At 47.1% G+C, this 14,417-nt stretch overlaps 1 protein-coding gene across 1 annotated transcript in view; it reads right to left on the bottom strand.

Moving 5' to 3' along the window:
- LOC124009420 overlaps positions 1 to 14,417 on the bottom strand; it is a 161,421-nt gene that overhangs the window by 111,193 nt on the left and 35,811 nt on the right. The window contains exons 2-3 of the mRNA XM_046321237.1: positions 3,821 to 4,115; positions 1,476 to 1,595 (exon numbers count right to left, since the gene is read on the bottom strand). Of these exons, the coding sequence (XP_046177193.1) occupies positions 1,476 to 1,595; positions 3,821 to 4,115 (415 nt within the window). The remainder of the gene's footprint in view (positions 1 to 1,475; positions 1,596 to 3,820; positions 4,116 to 14,417) is intronic.

The raw sequence follows: 14,417 nt of genomic DNA, 5'->3' as shown, positions 1-14,417 counted from the left end.
GAATAGGGGAAATGAGACCTGGGGCAAATGGGAGGGAGGTAAGAGAAAGGGATATGGGGAGGGGGTAGATAGAGAGGAATGGGCAAGTCTGACAGACAGTGTGAGGAACTGAGAGAGAGGTTGAAGGAGGGATAGAGAAGGGCGAGAAATACAGAGCTGTGGGGATACACACTGCAAAGACACTTGTAAAGGAAGCAAATGGTTGGCTGGAGAGGAAGCAGAGAGGGAGGGCGGAGGGAGGGAGGGAGTAGGGAGAAAGGGAGGGAGGGAGTAGGGAGAGAGGGAGGGAGTAGGGAGGGAGGGAGTAGGGAGAGAGGGAGGGAGGGAGGGAGGGAGGGAGTAGGGAGAGAGGGAGGGAGGGAGTAGGGAGAGAGGGGAGGGAGGGAGTAGGGAGAGAGGGAGGGAGTAGGGAGAGAGGGAGGGAGGGAGGGAGTAGGGAGAGAGGGAGGGAGGGAGTAGGGAGGAGGGAGGAGGGTAGAGAGGGAGGAAGGTAGCAGAGAGGGAGGGAGGGAGGGAGGGAGGGAGGGAGGGAGGGAGGGAGGGAGGGAGGGAGGGAGGGAGGGAGGGAGGGAGGGAGGGAGGGAGGGAGGGAGGGGGAGGGAGGGAGCAGAGAGGGAGCAGAGAGGGAGAGAGTAGAGAGGGAGGAGGGGAGGGAGGGAGCAGAGAGGGAGAGAGTAGAGAGGGAGGAGGGGAGGGAGGGAGCAGAGAGGGAGAGAGAGAGAGGGAGGGAGGGAGTATGGAGAGAGGGAGGGAGGGAGTAGGGAGAGAGGGAGGGAGGAGGTAGGGAGAGAGGGAGGGAGGGAGTAGGGAGGGAGGGAGTAGAGAGGGAGGAAGGTAGCAGAGAGGGAGGGAGGGAGGTAGGGAGGGAGCAGAGAGGGAGGGAGGGAGGGAGGGAGGGAGGGAGGGAGGGAGGGAGGGAGGGAGGGAGGGAGGGAGGGAGGGAGCAGAGAGGGAGAGAGGGAGGGAGGAGGGAGGGAGCAGAGAGGGAGAGAGTAGAGAGGGAGGGAGGGAGGGAGGGAGGAGGAGGGAGGGAGGGAGGGAGGGAGGGAGGGAGGGAGGGAGGGAGGGAGGGAGGGAGGGAGGGAGAGGGAGAGGGAGGGAGGGAGGGAGTATGGAGAGAGGGAGGGAGGGAGTAGGGAGAGAGGGAGGGAGGGAGGTAGGGAGAGAGGGAGGGAGGGAGTAGGGAGGGAGGGAGTAGAGAGGGAGGAAGGTAGCAGAGAGCGAGGGAGGTAGGGAGGGAGGTAGGGAGGGAGGGAGCAGAGAGGGAGAGAGTAGAGAGGGAGGGAGGGAGGGGAGGGAGGGAGGGAGGGAGGGAGGGAGGGAGGGAGGGAGCAGAGAGGGAGAGAGTAGAGAGGGAGGAGGGGAGGGAGGGAGGGAGCAGAGAGGGAGAGAGTAGAGAGGGAGGAGGGGAGGGAGGGAGCAGAGAGGCAGGGAGGGAATGCATGCACACTAAGTGGAGAACAAGAGGCACTCACCTGTCTGTGGGTCCACAGAGAAGAACTGCTGTCCCTGCACAAGTGTATACACCAGCCTGGCACTGTTCCCATAGGTTGGGTCGTCAGCATCTGTCGCTGTCACCTGGATTATAGAAGTACCTGAGGGAGGAGGGGAGAGAGCAGAGGAGTGTTAATAAAACAGCATACCACACACACACACACACACTGACTGGACACAGCAGTACATTAACTCAGCACTGCCAGAGAGCCAAATACACACTGGCTGACTGACTGACTGATTGACTGGCTAGCTGACAACCCCCACCTCTCCCTCTCCCTCTCCCTCTCCCTCTCTCTCTCTCTCTCTCTCTCTCTCTCTCTCTCTCTCTCTCTCTCTCTCTCTCTCTCTCTCTCTCTCTCTCTCTCTCACCCCATTCACTCTCTTTCGGCAGCAGTGTGACACATATTTTATTCACTTTCCTTCTCCCCTGCTGCTCACCTTCTTTCTCTCTCCATTCTGTCTGTCTCACTTCATTTCTCTTCATCTCTGTCACAATTCCCTTTGGCTCCCTCTCAATTTCTCTGTTTGTCGGTTGCCCCCCTTGTCTCCCCCCTGACTCCCTCATGTCATGAATCCCTGCCTCTCCTGACAGATATGGACACTTTTTCCACCAAATAAATCAAAGACCGTCAGCTTTATGTGTGATATTGAAATCGTAGCAAAAATATATATATATATAGTTTGGAAAGAAGAACTATGTTTCCCATGGGGCACTGGGCTGACAAGCTTTGAGGGAAGAGGGGATTTGTGGGAGCAGCTGTTGCTGTTTTCTGACATCAAAGCCCCGACAGTGTCACTGGGAGAGAAAGCAAGGCAGGGAGGGAGAGAGGGAGGAGGGCGGGAGGGAGAGAGGAGTGAGAGAGACTGGGTCTGATTACTGATCTATCACACGTAGTTAAAAGACCATAGTGATGCACCGGTGCATTAGTCTAAGTAACATAATATAAAAATCTCCATCAAAATCCCTCAGTTTCAGCTAGAGATATCAGTTTTTTGCATGGGCTGCATCTCAATCCACCACATCCGATGATGTTGGCCTTCCACAACTGCGATGGAAGGTGACCGAGCTACAGCTGTGTTTGTCAGACCATTGAAACATCCCGAAAATCATCTGTAGCGTTTTTTTTGTGGCTGTAACTAATATGACCCCACGATAGAAAGGGGAGACTCTCTCGAACACAAAGGCGTTTCCGTTTTTCTCTATGGCCCCCACATGTGTCATGGGACTCGTCTGAAGGTAACCCATACGAACAAATGGAAGTATGGAGATAGCTTTGTCCCAACGAAAATAGTGAGTTATACATGTGCAAAAAAAATAAGTCACATGGAAGATGGAGAGAGAAAGGGAGAGTGAGAGAAGCAAATGTTTTGATGCATGAGGCAGTAAAATAATGATCAGATAGACAGGTCAAACAAGGGTTGACTAGGGTTGACACAACAAGCACTAGAGAGAGAAATCTATTGATTTACAGTCTGCCTTGGTGATATAGCACAGTCACAATTTGTAGTGATCATACATTCAGACAGATGTATTACCAGTGAATGGAGCAAAATTCTATTCACACTGCCTGGCACTGAGACGTTCATACCCTGGGTGAATAGCATAGTGATTTCTTTCCATGTGAAATACTGTACGGCTATAGTAGCTATAGAAATCATATCCTAGTATCCACTTAAAACTAACCGTGGGGATGAAATTCACATCACACAAGTTGCTTCGAGCAAATCAAGGGAAGAAAACTGAAATCATAGTGAAAGTGAGATGATGAAAGACATCTCAACCAATCTCTTCGACAGGCTGACTGTGTGTTATTGGCAGACTGTGTGTTATTGGCTGGCTGACTGTGTGTTATTGGCTGACTGTGTGTTATTGGCTGACTGTGTGTTATTGGCTGACTGTGTGTTATTTGCTGACTGTGTGTTATTGGCTGACTGTGTGTTATTGGCTGACTGTGTGTTATTGGCTGACTGTGTGTTATTGGCTGACTGTGTGTTATTGTGACTACTATCATTATCTTATTACCACTGTTGCATTGATGGTGGAAGACATGACCAGTTTTATGTAACAGATCTTTAAAAATACTTTCATGGCTCCGCTATCTATTAATCTCAGAGCAACCCACTGTGCATTTTGAAAAGTACCTTGGTAAATATTTCATCCCGGGTAAATATTGAAACCATGATTGACTGAACAACTCAGTCTGGGACCGAGCTTTGGAAAGCAAGCCCACATGAAAATGGATGATAGTATTAATAAAATGGAAGCAGACAGTAGCTGATAAAACAGAAGATTAAACAGACAATGGCTCCTCGGCTTCAGTACCTATGTTGGCCATCTCAGACACGGTGGCGCTGTAGGGCCCTTCTTCAAACAGAGGGGGGTTGTCGTTGATGTCCTGTACTCTGATGATGAATGTGGATGATGGCTCCAGGGCCCGGTCGGTCTGCCGGTCGGTTGCTGTAGCGATGAGGCGGTACTCGTCCTTCTCCTCACGATCCAGGGGCTTGGTGACATGGATGTTGCCTGTCTTCTCGTCAATCACAAACACCGACCCCGCCCCCTCACCACGCAGCAAGTACTTGGTGCGTCCATCACCTCTGTCCATGTCAGTGTGCAGCTGAGAGAGAGTGAGAGAAAAAAAGAGAGAGGGAGAGAGAAGGAGATATATAGAGGAAGAGCTATAATTTATCAAATAAAAGAGAATGAATCAAAGATAAATAAAAGTGATTGTACACAGTGATTATACACAGTGATAATACACAGTGATTCTACACAGTGATTATACACACTTATTATACACACTGATTATACACTGTGATGCTACACTGTGATGCTACACTGTGATTCTACACAGTGAATCTACACAGTGATTCTACACAGTGAATCTACACAGTGATTCTACACAGTGACTATACACTGTGGTTATACACTGTGATTATACACTGTGATTATACACTGTGACTATACAAAGCGATTATACACTGTGATTATACACTGTAATTTATCAAATAAAAGAGAATGAATCAAAGAGAAATACAAGTGATTGTACACAGTGATTATACACCGTGATAATACACAGTGATTCTACACAGTGATTATACATAGTGATTATACACACTGATTATACACACTGATTATACACTGTGATGCTACACTGTGATGCTACACTGTGATTCTACACAGTGATTCTACACAGTGAATCTACACAGTGAATCTACACAGTGATTCTACACAGTGACTATACACTGTGGTTAAACACTGTGATTATACACTGTGATTATACACTGTGACTATACAAAGTGATTATACACTGTGATTATACACTGTCGTTATACACTGTGATTATACACTGTGGTTATACACTGTGATTATACACTGTGATTATACACTGTGACTATACAAAGCGATTATACACTGTGATTATACAGTGATTATACACAGTGCTTGAGGACTAAGGACAAGAACACTGAAACACTTACAAACCAACACCCTCTGATCTTTCCAGATCCATCTATGGGGCAATGGCCCTGAACTAGGATCATCATAATCGCAATATCCATAGTAATGCACCAGCTTAACTAGGCCTGCTATTCTCACAAACAGTTGTCTCTGAAAGCTCATCAATCTGTGAAATACAGTTCCCTACTGCTGCAACGATTCATGAACGTAGAAAATTGAACATGTAATAAGTTGAGGCCTAATCAATTATTTCCCAACTACTGAGAGTGTATTAAGGAAGGCAGGGTACATGCAGTCCTGATCCTGACTGCTGCTGGCTGGCTTAGCCCTGGATGGCTGGATGGCTGGCTGGCTGGCTGGCTGGCTGGCTTAGCCCTGGATGGCTGGCTGGCTTAGCCCTGGATGGCTGGATGGCTGGCTGGCTGGCTTAGCCCTGGATGGCTGGATGGCTGGCTGGCTGGCTTAGCCCTGGATGGCTGGATGGCTGGCTGGCTGGCTTAGCCCTGGATGGCTGGCTGGCTGGCTTAGCCCTGGATGGCTGGATGGCTGGCTGGCTGGCTTAGCCCTGGATGGCTGGCTGGCTGGCTTAGCCCTGGATGGCTGGATGGCTGGCTGGCTGGCTGGCTGGTGGCTAGGGCTCTCTCAAGCGGAGCAGGATAGTAAAAGAAGGATCCGCCTCCCCCCATCTCCATCTCCATGGCCCTGCTCAGGGGATGCGCTCCGCACATCAGCATTCATTCTCATTACAGCTCAAACGTGGACGGAATAAGAACCCTGACAAAAGAGTGCAAAATTAGCCCCACTCCAAGAGAGTGTGACATTGTGAATTCAGAAGAAAAGTGCGAGTGGGGGTCGCTTGAAAGCATTGTTGCATGGCAACAGCTAAGCTCATTCGCTAAATGAAATGAAAAAGGACACTCTGAATCAAAATATTCATTCATTTTACAGATCCCCATTTCAATGGGAAAAATAGATGTATGCCCCCTCCCAGTGAGTAAACGATTCACATGGATGTGTGTTTGCGCCTAAATATAAACTTTTTATAAGTTTACACTCTGAGTGTCTGCTGAGTTGACCTAAACAATTCTGTATGCATTATGTTTATACATAAACGCAGCAAAAAATAAACGTCCTCTCACTGTCAACTGCCTTTATTTTCAGGAAGTTTTACGTGTAAATATTTGTTTGAACATAACAAGATTCAACAACTGAGACATAAACTAAACATGTTCCACAGACATGTGACTAACAGAAATGGAATAATGTGTCCCTGAACAAAGTGGGGGTCAAAATTAAAAGTAACAGCCAGTATCTGATGTGGCCACCAGCTGCATTAAGTACTGCAGTGCATCTCCTCCTCATGAACTGCACCAGATTTGCCAGTTATTGCAGTGAGATGTTATCCCACTCTTCCAACAAGGTACCTGCAAGTTCCCAGACATTTCTGGGGGGGAATGGCCCTAGCCCTCACCCTCCGATCCAACAGGTCCCAGATGTGCTCAATGGGATTGAGATCCGGGCTCTTCGCTGGCCATGGCAGAACACTAACATTCCTGTCTTGCAGGTAATCACGCACAGAACGATCAGGTTGGCTGGTGGCATTGTCATGCTGGAGGGTCATGTCAGAATGCGCCTTCTGGAAGGGTACCACATGAGGGAACAGGATGTCTTCCCTGTAACGCACAGCATTGAGATTGCCTGCAATGATAACAAGCTCAGTCCGATGATGCTGTGACACACCGCCCCAGCCCATGACGGACCCTCCACCTCCCAATCGATCCTGCTCCAGAGTACAGACCTCGGTGTAAAGCTTATTCCTTCGATGATAAATGCGAATCCGACTATCACCCCTGGTGATACAAAACCGCGACTCGTCAGTGAAGGGCACTTTTTGCCAATCCTTGTCTGGCCCAGCGATGGTGGGTTTGTGCCCATAGGCGACGTTGTTACCAGTGATGTCTGGTGAGGACCTGCCTTACAACAGGCCTACAAGCCCTCAGTCCAGCCTCTCTCAGCCTATTGCGGACAGTCTGAGCACTGATGGAGGGATTGTGCATTCCTGGTGTAACTCAGGCAGTTGTTGTCTCCATCCTGTACCTGTCCCGCAGGTGTGATGTTCAGATATACCGATCCTGTGCAGGTGTAGAGGTCGTGTAGAACCATGTCCAGATAAAGCATCCGGGTGAAAAAGTTGAATAACAATTTGAGTGAGGGGAAAAAATGTAAATATTAAACACTAATTAAAAAAGTTAAAACCGTAAATTTGGGAGGTAGCAAAGTAACGTTAGCAACAAACTGCACGTAAAGAAGTCCACAAGGTGTGACCGGTGTGCTCTCCACCTGCCCGTTGGACTGAGGCCTATACCCAGAAGTGAAGCTGACCGTGACCCGAGCTTCTCCATGATGGCTCTCCATTCTCGTGATGTGAATTGTGGGCCACGGTCAAAGATCATGTCCTCCGGAAGGCCATTATGCCGGAAGACCTACTGGGACAGTGCCTCAGTGACCTGGAGAGCTGTAGGGAGACCAGAGAGATTGATAAAACAACAGGATTTCGAGACTCTATCCACAACCACCAAAATGGTGGTGAAACCATCAGAGGATGTGAGATGCGAGATCAGTGACAAAATCAATGGATAGATATGACCAGGGATGCTGAGGCACAGGAATAGGGAAGGAGTTTCCCTGTTGGAGCGTGCCGGGTGGACTTAGTTTGGGCACACATGAACAGGAGTTGGCGTAGCGAATAACGCCCTGCGCCAAGGTGGGCCACCAATACTTTTCGGAGAGAGATTGAATTGTACGGGTGATCCCAGTATGTCCAGCGACAACAGCTGTATGTGCCCAGGTCAACAGCCTCTCGCTTATTCCCATGGGAACGTAGATGTGCTCAGGAGGATAGGTAGTGGGTGCGGGTTCCCTCTCCAGAGCCTGGCGAATGTTCACATCTACGTCCCAGACCACAGGGGCTACAACTTGAGAGGGAGCGAGAAAGCAGTTCCTCCGGCATTCGGGTGACCAGTCCGTGATTCTCATCTTGGACCATGAGATGGTGGGGTTATGGCGTTGGAGCCATAGGAGGCCGAGAAAGATCTTGTGAGCTGGTGCACTAGTGATGAAGAAGGGAATATTTTCCTGAGGAATGGACTCCACGGTGAGGGTGAGTGGCGTGGTGATGTGTGTGATGGTTCCGGATCCTAGTGGCTGATTATTAAGGGCTTGAAACGGGAAACGGAGAGGAGAGTGGGTATGAGGTGATGCTCAGAGAGGAGGCAAGGATCTGGTCAATAAAGGTACCATGGCACCAGAATCCAATAGTGCTGTAGAAACAGTACATGTGGGACAGCCAGCTAGTGTGATCGGCACAAAAATATTGTTTCGGATGGGATACTCACACCTGCTCCAGGAAGTGGAAGATCACATGACCGTCCCTCGGCACAAAAATATTGTTTCGGATGGGATACTCACACCTGCTCCAGGAAGTGGAAGATCACATGACCGTCCCTCTGCTCTCGTGGATCCCGAGTTGGGATGTACCAGACACTGCTGAGGATTGTGTCCCTCTTGACCACAATAGAGACAGAGCCCCAGCTGTCTCCGTCTAGATTACGTAACTCCGCCGCGGGAAGACGTGTGACCCCTACCTCCATAGGTTCAGGCTCTGATACAGTGTTCACTGAGGGAGGAAGAGAAGAGATGTGGGTACTGACGCTCCCAAAGTAGGTTATCCAAATGGATGGCCATCGTGATGAGTGCGTCCAAGGAGAGGTTGTTGTCTCGACTTGCCAGTTTAGTCAGGACCTCCTTGCGCAGTGCTCTTCGGAATAGCGTATGCCGGCTCATTCCATCCGCTGGATGCTGCTACTGTCCGGAAGGTGATCGCTTATTTTGCAGTGGTCTGGTCATACTGCCATATTTGGAGTAGGCTCTCACCCCTCCTCTGCCCTCCGGTTGATGATCAAAGATACCTCTGAACTAAGCCATGAACCCCTCATACAAAGCCAGCTCCTCCTCTCCTCTCTCCCAGACAGCCGTAGCCCACTCCAACGCCCGTCCAGTCATTAGAGAAATTACTGTGGCAACCTTGGACCTCTCGGTGGTGGGTGCTCTCATCTGGTGCGCAAAATAGAGGGAACACTGGAGTAGAAAGCCACAGCATTTAGATGGTGTTCCGTCATATTTTTACGGGAGGGACAAACGGGCATCGCTGATCTGGGCGGACTGCTGAATAAACTGGTGTGATGGCTCGCTGGGTCGACTGGTGGCAGAGTATCCTCCGCTAGTTGAAGGCAACGCCTCTTGGGTATGATTGGGATGTTGAAGACTGTGAAGAACCTCTTCCATAGCCTTCCCTAGTTGTGCCAGCTTGTCGTGGTGTTGACGAAGTAGGTATCCCTGTTCATCGACCCTCTAGGAGATGTCGTGATTTCCTGCTGCCTCATTTGGCGAGGCAGTATGCTGTAACGCAGACGCTGGGAGTCGAGAAGCAGGTGCAGGTGGTGAGTTTAATAATATAATGAACATGGAACAATACAAGACAATAATAGCTTCTGGACATGAAACACATAGTCAATACTGCCTGGGGAATGAACCAAAGAGAGTAACAGATATGGGGGGGAGGTGATAAGTGAATTGATGGAGTACAGGTGAGTCTCATACTGAGGCGTGGGTGCGCGTAACAATTGTGCCATGTGTGCGTAATGATGGTAGACAGAGCCAGTGATTAGTAAACCGGCAATGTTAAGCTCCGTAGCGGGGAAGCGGGAGTAGACATGACAGGGGCAGACCTTTTGATCAAGAGAGACCTGTAGACAATTTGCACACCAAACATACAAATATGTATTTTACAGTTAGTTATAAGGAAGGTGAAATCTTATAGTCGTCGTTTTATAATGTGATTTTAGTATATTTAGAAAGAACATAAGTCATTTCAAGCCTTATTCTGTCATGCCCTGATCTGATTCACCTGTTCCTGTGATTGTCTCCACCCCCTCCAGGTGTCGCTTATTTTACCCTTTGGATCCCTTTGGATTAATAAACATTTTAAGACTCCAACCATCTGCCTCCTGTGTCTGCATCTGAGTTTCGCCTTGTGTCATGATAGTACGAACTGGCCATGCCAGACCCAGCAGACTTGGACCAGCTCTGCCATGCTGTCTCCCTGCAGGGAGCCACCATTAAGAAACATGAGGAGTTGGTACAGGGCCGTTTGGAAGGGCTCAGATCCTTGATGGAATGCCAGGACCATGGGTTAAAGGCTATTATGGAGCAAATCAGGGAGTTAGCTCAGAGGCTGCCTGCTACCTCTGAAAAACTGCAATCACTCAGTAATTTTCTGTACAGCCTATCCCGGCTCCCCGAGAACTCCTCTTCCCTCCTCCGGAGCGGTATTCGGGAAATCCTGGTACCTGACAGATTTTTTTTCTCAGTGCTCGCTACAGCCATCTTTGTTTCTTTCAGACAGATCAAAGATAGAGTATATTATTATGCTAATGCCGGGAAGGGCGCTCTCCTGGGCTACGGCAGTTTGGGAGCAACAATCTGCCATTTGTGGTCATCTGGAGGAATTCATGGCAGAAGTGAGAAAGGTAATTGAGTCTCCGGATTCTGGGAGAAAGGAGGACTGGGAGTTCAGATTAGGAGTTCCATCACCCGCACACCCTTTTTTTCTCTTGTCCTGTGGGGAGACCAATCACAGTCTCTCTGAGTGCTCATTGACTCTGAGGCAGCACGGCCTTCTTCTGCACAATAACATGTTCTTCATGTAGACAGGTCCTTGAGCGCCTCCTGGAGAACCAACTGTTCGTGAAAGCCGACAAGTGTGAGTTCCACTGCTCTACAATCACCTTTCTGGGATATGTTATTGCTGAGGGCAATGTTCAGATGGATCTTGAAAAGGTGAATGCAGTGGTGGATTGGCCTCAACCAATATCCAAGTTGCAGTTGCAACGGTTCCTTGGTTTTGCAAACTTCTACCGCCGTTTCATTCGGGACTACAGCACCCTGGCGGCCCCCCTCTCTGCACTCACCTCTCCCAAGGTACCGTTCAAATGGTCTCCAGCTGTCAACAAAGCCTTTGCGGACCTGAAGCATCGGTTCACAACAGCACCCATCCTCATCCATCCGGACCCCTCGCGTCAATTTGTGGTGGAAGTGGATGCTTCGGATGTTGGAGTGGGGCCATTCTGTCCCAGCAATCTGCCCAGGACCAGAAGCTTCTTCCCTGTGCCTTCCAGTCCCATTGTCTCAATCATGCTGAAAGGAACTACGATGTTGGCAACTGAGAACACCTGGCAGTCAAGATGGCATTGAAAGAGTGGAGGCACTGGCTGGAAGGAGGAGAGCAGCCATTCCTCGTCTGGACCGACCATAAAAACTCCAGGCAGGCCTCAACTCCAGGCAGGCCCGGTGGGCCCTCCTGTTCACCAGATTTAATTTAACAATCTCCTACCTCCCAGGATCAAAGAAAGTGAAGCCTGACACCCTCCCCCGCCTATACAGTTCCCCTGCCACACCCTCAACCTCTGAAAGCATTCTCTCTACCTCATGCCAAGATGCCACTGTGGATTGGGGTATTGAGAACCTGTTCCGTGAAGCACAACACCCCCAGCCTGGACCTGAAGGGGGCCAGGCTAACCGACTGTTTATCCATAATCCAGTCCGGTCCCGGGTCCTGGAATGAGCTCATTCCTCCAGGCTGATCTGTCATCCAGGGTCCCGTAGTGTATATAGTGTGGAAGTAGTGTTTAGTATATATTGTGTTGGTGGTGGTAGTAGTGTTTAGTATACTGGTAGTAGCGTTTAGTATATATTGTGTTTGCGGTGGTAGTAGTGTTTAGTATACTGGTAGTAGCGTTTAGTATATATTGTGTTGGCTGTGGAAGTAGTGTATCTTATATAGTGTGTTGGTGGTGGAAGTAGTGTTTAGTATATATTGTGTGGGTGGTGGTAGTAGTGTTTTGTATATCTTGTGGTAGTAGTGTTTACTATAGTGGTTGTAGTGTTTAGTATGTATTGTGTTTGCGGTGGTAGTAGTATTGTTTAGTATACTGGTAGTAGCATTTAGTATATATTGTGTTGGCTGTGGAAGTAGTGTATCTTATATAGTGTGTTGGAAGTAGTGTTTAGTATATATTGTGTTGGTGGTGGTAGTAGTGTTTAGTATATCTTGTGTTGGAGGTGGTAGTAGTGTTTAGTATACGGTAGAAGAGTCTACAATGTCTTATGTTGGTGGTGGTAGTAGTGTTTATTATATATTGTGTTGGCTGTGGTAGTAGTGTATAGTATATATTGTGTGGTAGTAGTGTTTAAAACATATTGTGTTCGTGGTGGTAGTGGTGTTTAATATGTTATGTGTTGTTGTTGGTAGAAGTGCTTAGTATATTGTGTGCTGGCTGTTGAAAAAGCGTTTATTATACTAGTAGTAGTGTTTAGTATAGTGGTAGTAGTGTTTAGTATATCTTGTGTTGGTGGTGGTAGTAGTGTTTAGTATATATTGTGGTGTTGTTGGTGGTAGTTGTGTTGAGCATACTGGTAGTAGAGTTTAGTATATATTGTGTTGGTGGTGGTAGTAGTGTTTAGTATATATTGTGGTGTTGTTGGTGGTAGTTGTGTTTAGTATACTGGTAGTAGAGTTTAGTATATATTGTGGTGTTGTTGGTGGTAGTTGTCTTGAGCATACTGGTAGTAGAGTTTAGTATATATTGTGGTAGTGGTAGTAGTTGTGTTTAGCATACTGGTAGTAGAGTTTAGTATATATTGTGTTGGTGGTGGTAGTAGTGTTTAGTATAATGTGTATTGGCAGTGTTAGTAGTGTTTAGTTTACTGGTAGTAAAGTTTAGTATATATTGTGGTGGTGGTGGAAGTTGTGTTTAGCATACTGGTAGTAGAGTTTAGTATATATTGTGGTAGTGGTAGTAGTTGTGTTTAGCAAACTGGTAGTAGAGTTTAGTATATATTGTGTTGGTGGTGGTAGTAGTGTTTAGTATATCTTGTGGTGTTGTTGGTGGTAGTTGTGTTGAGCATACTGGTAGTAGTGTTTAGTATAATGTGTATTGGCAGTGTTAGTTGTGTTTAGCATACTGGTAGTAGAGTTTAGTATATATTGTGTTGGTGGTGGTAGTAGTGTTTAGTATATCTTGTGGTGTTGTTGGTGGTAGTTGTGTTGAGCATACTGGTAGTAGAGTTTAGTATATATTGTGTTGGTGGTGGTAGTAGTGTTTAGTATATATTGTGGTGTTGTTGGTGGTAGTTGTGTTGAGCATACTGGTAGTAGAGTTTAGTATATATTGTGTTGGTGGTGGTAGTAGTGTTTAGTATATATTGTGGTGTTGTTGGTGGTAGTTGTGTGTAGTATACTGGTAGTAGAGTTTAGTATATATTGTGGTGTTGTTGGTGGTAGTTGTCTTGAGCATACTGGTAGTAGAGTTTAGTATATATTGTGTTGGTGGTGGTAGTAGTGTTTAGTATATCTTGTGTTGGTGGTGGTAGTAGAGTTTAGTATATCTTGTGTTGGTGGTGGTAGTAGTGTTTAGTATATATTGTGTTGGTGGTGGTAGTAGTGTTTAGTATACTGATAGTGTTTAGTGTATCTTGTGTTGGCAGTGTTAGTAGTGTTTAGTATGTCTTGTGTTGGTGGTGGTAGTAGTGTTTAGTATTAGTAGTGTTTAGTATACTCTTGTGTTAGTGGTGGTAGTAGTGTAGTAGTATATATGGTGGTGGTGCTGGTAGTAGTGTTTAGTATATATTGTGTTAGTGGTGGTAGTAGTGTTTAGTATATATTGTGGTGGTGCTGGTAGTAGTGTTTAGTACATCTGGTAGTAGTGTATAGTATATATTGTGTTGGTTTTGGTAGTAGTGTTTAGTATATATTGTGTTGGTTTTGGTAGTAGTGTTTAGTATATATTGTGTTGGTGGTGGTAGTAGTGTTTAGTATATCTTGTGTTGGTGGTGGTAGTAGTGTTTAGTATATATTGTGTTGGTGGTGGTAGTAGTGTTTAGTATATTGTGTTGGTTTTGGTTGTAGTGTTTAGTATATCTTGTGTTGGTGGTGGTAGTAGTGTTTAATATATTGTGTTGGTTTTGGTAGTAGTGTTTAGTATATCTTGTGTTGGTGGTGGTTGTAGTGTTTAGTATATCTTGTGTTGGTGGTGGTAGTAGTGTTTAGTATATCTTGTGTTGGTGGTGGTAGTAGTGTTTAGTATATCTTGTGTTGGTGGTGGTAGTAGTGTTTAGTATATCTTGTGTTGGTGGTAGTAGTGTTTAGTATATCTTGTGTTGGTGGTGGTAGTAGTGTTTAGTATATTGTGTTGGTGCTGGTAGTAGTGTTTAGTATATATGGTGTGGTGGTAGTAGTGTTTAGTATATCTGGTGGTGGTGCTGGTAGTAGTGTTTAGTATATCTTGTGTTAGTGGTGGTAGTAGTGTTTAGTATATCTTGTGTTAGTGGTGGTAGTAGTGTT

This window comes from Oncorhynchus gorbuscha, linkage group LG22 (genome assembly GCF_021184085.1).
Source record: "Oncorhynchus gorbuscha isolate QuinsamMale2020 ecotype Even-year linkage group LG22, OgorEven_v1.0, whole genome shotgun sequence".
Lineage (NCBI taxonomy): Eukaryota > Metazoa > Chordata > Actinopteri > Salmoniformes > Salmonidae > Oncorhynchus > Oncorhynchus gorbuscha.
The sequence above is the reverse complement of the archived record's forward strand: the minus strand, read 5'-3'. Positions and strand labels throughout refer to the sequence as shown.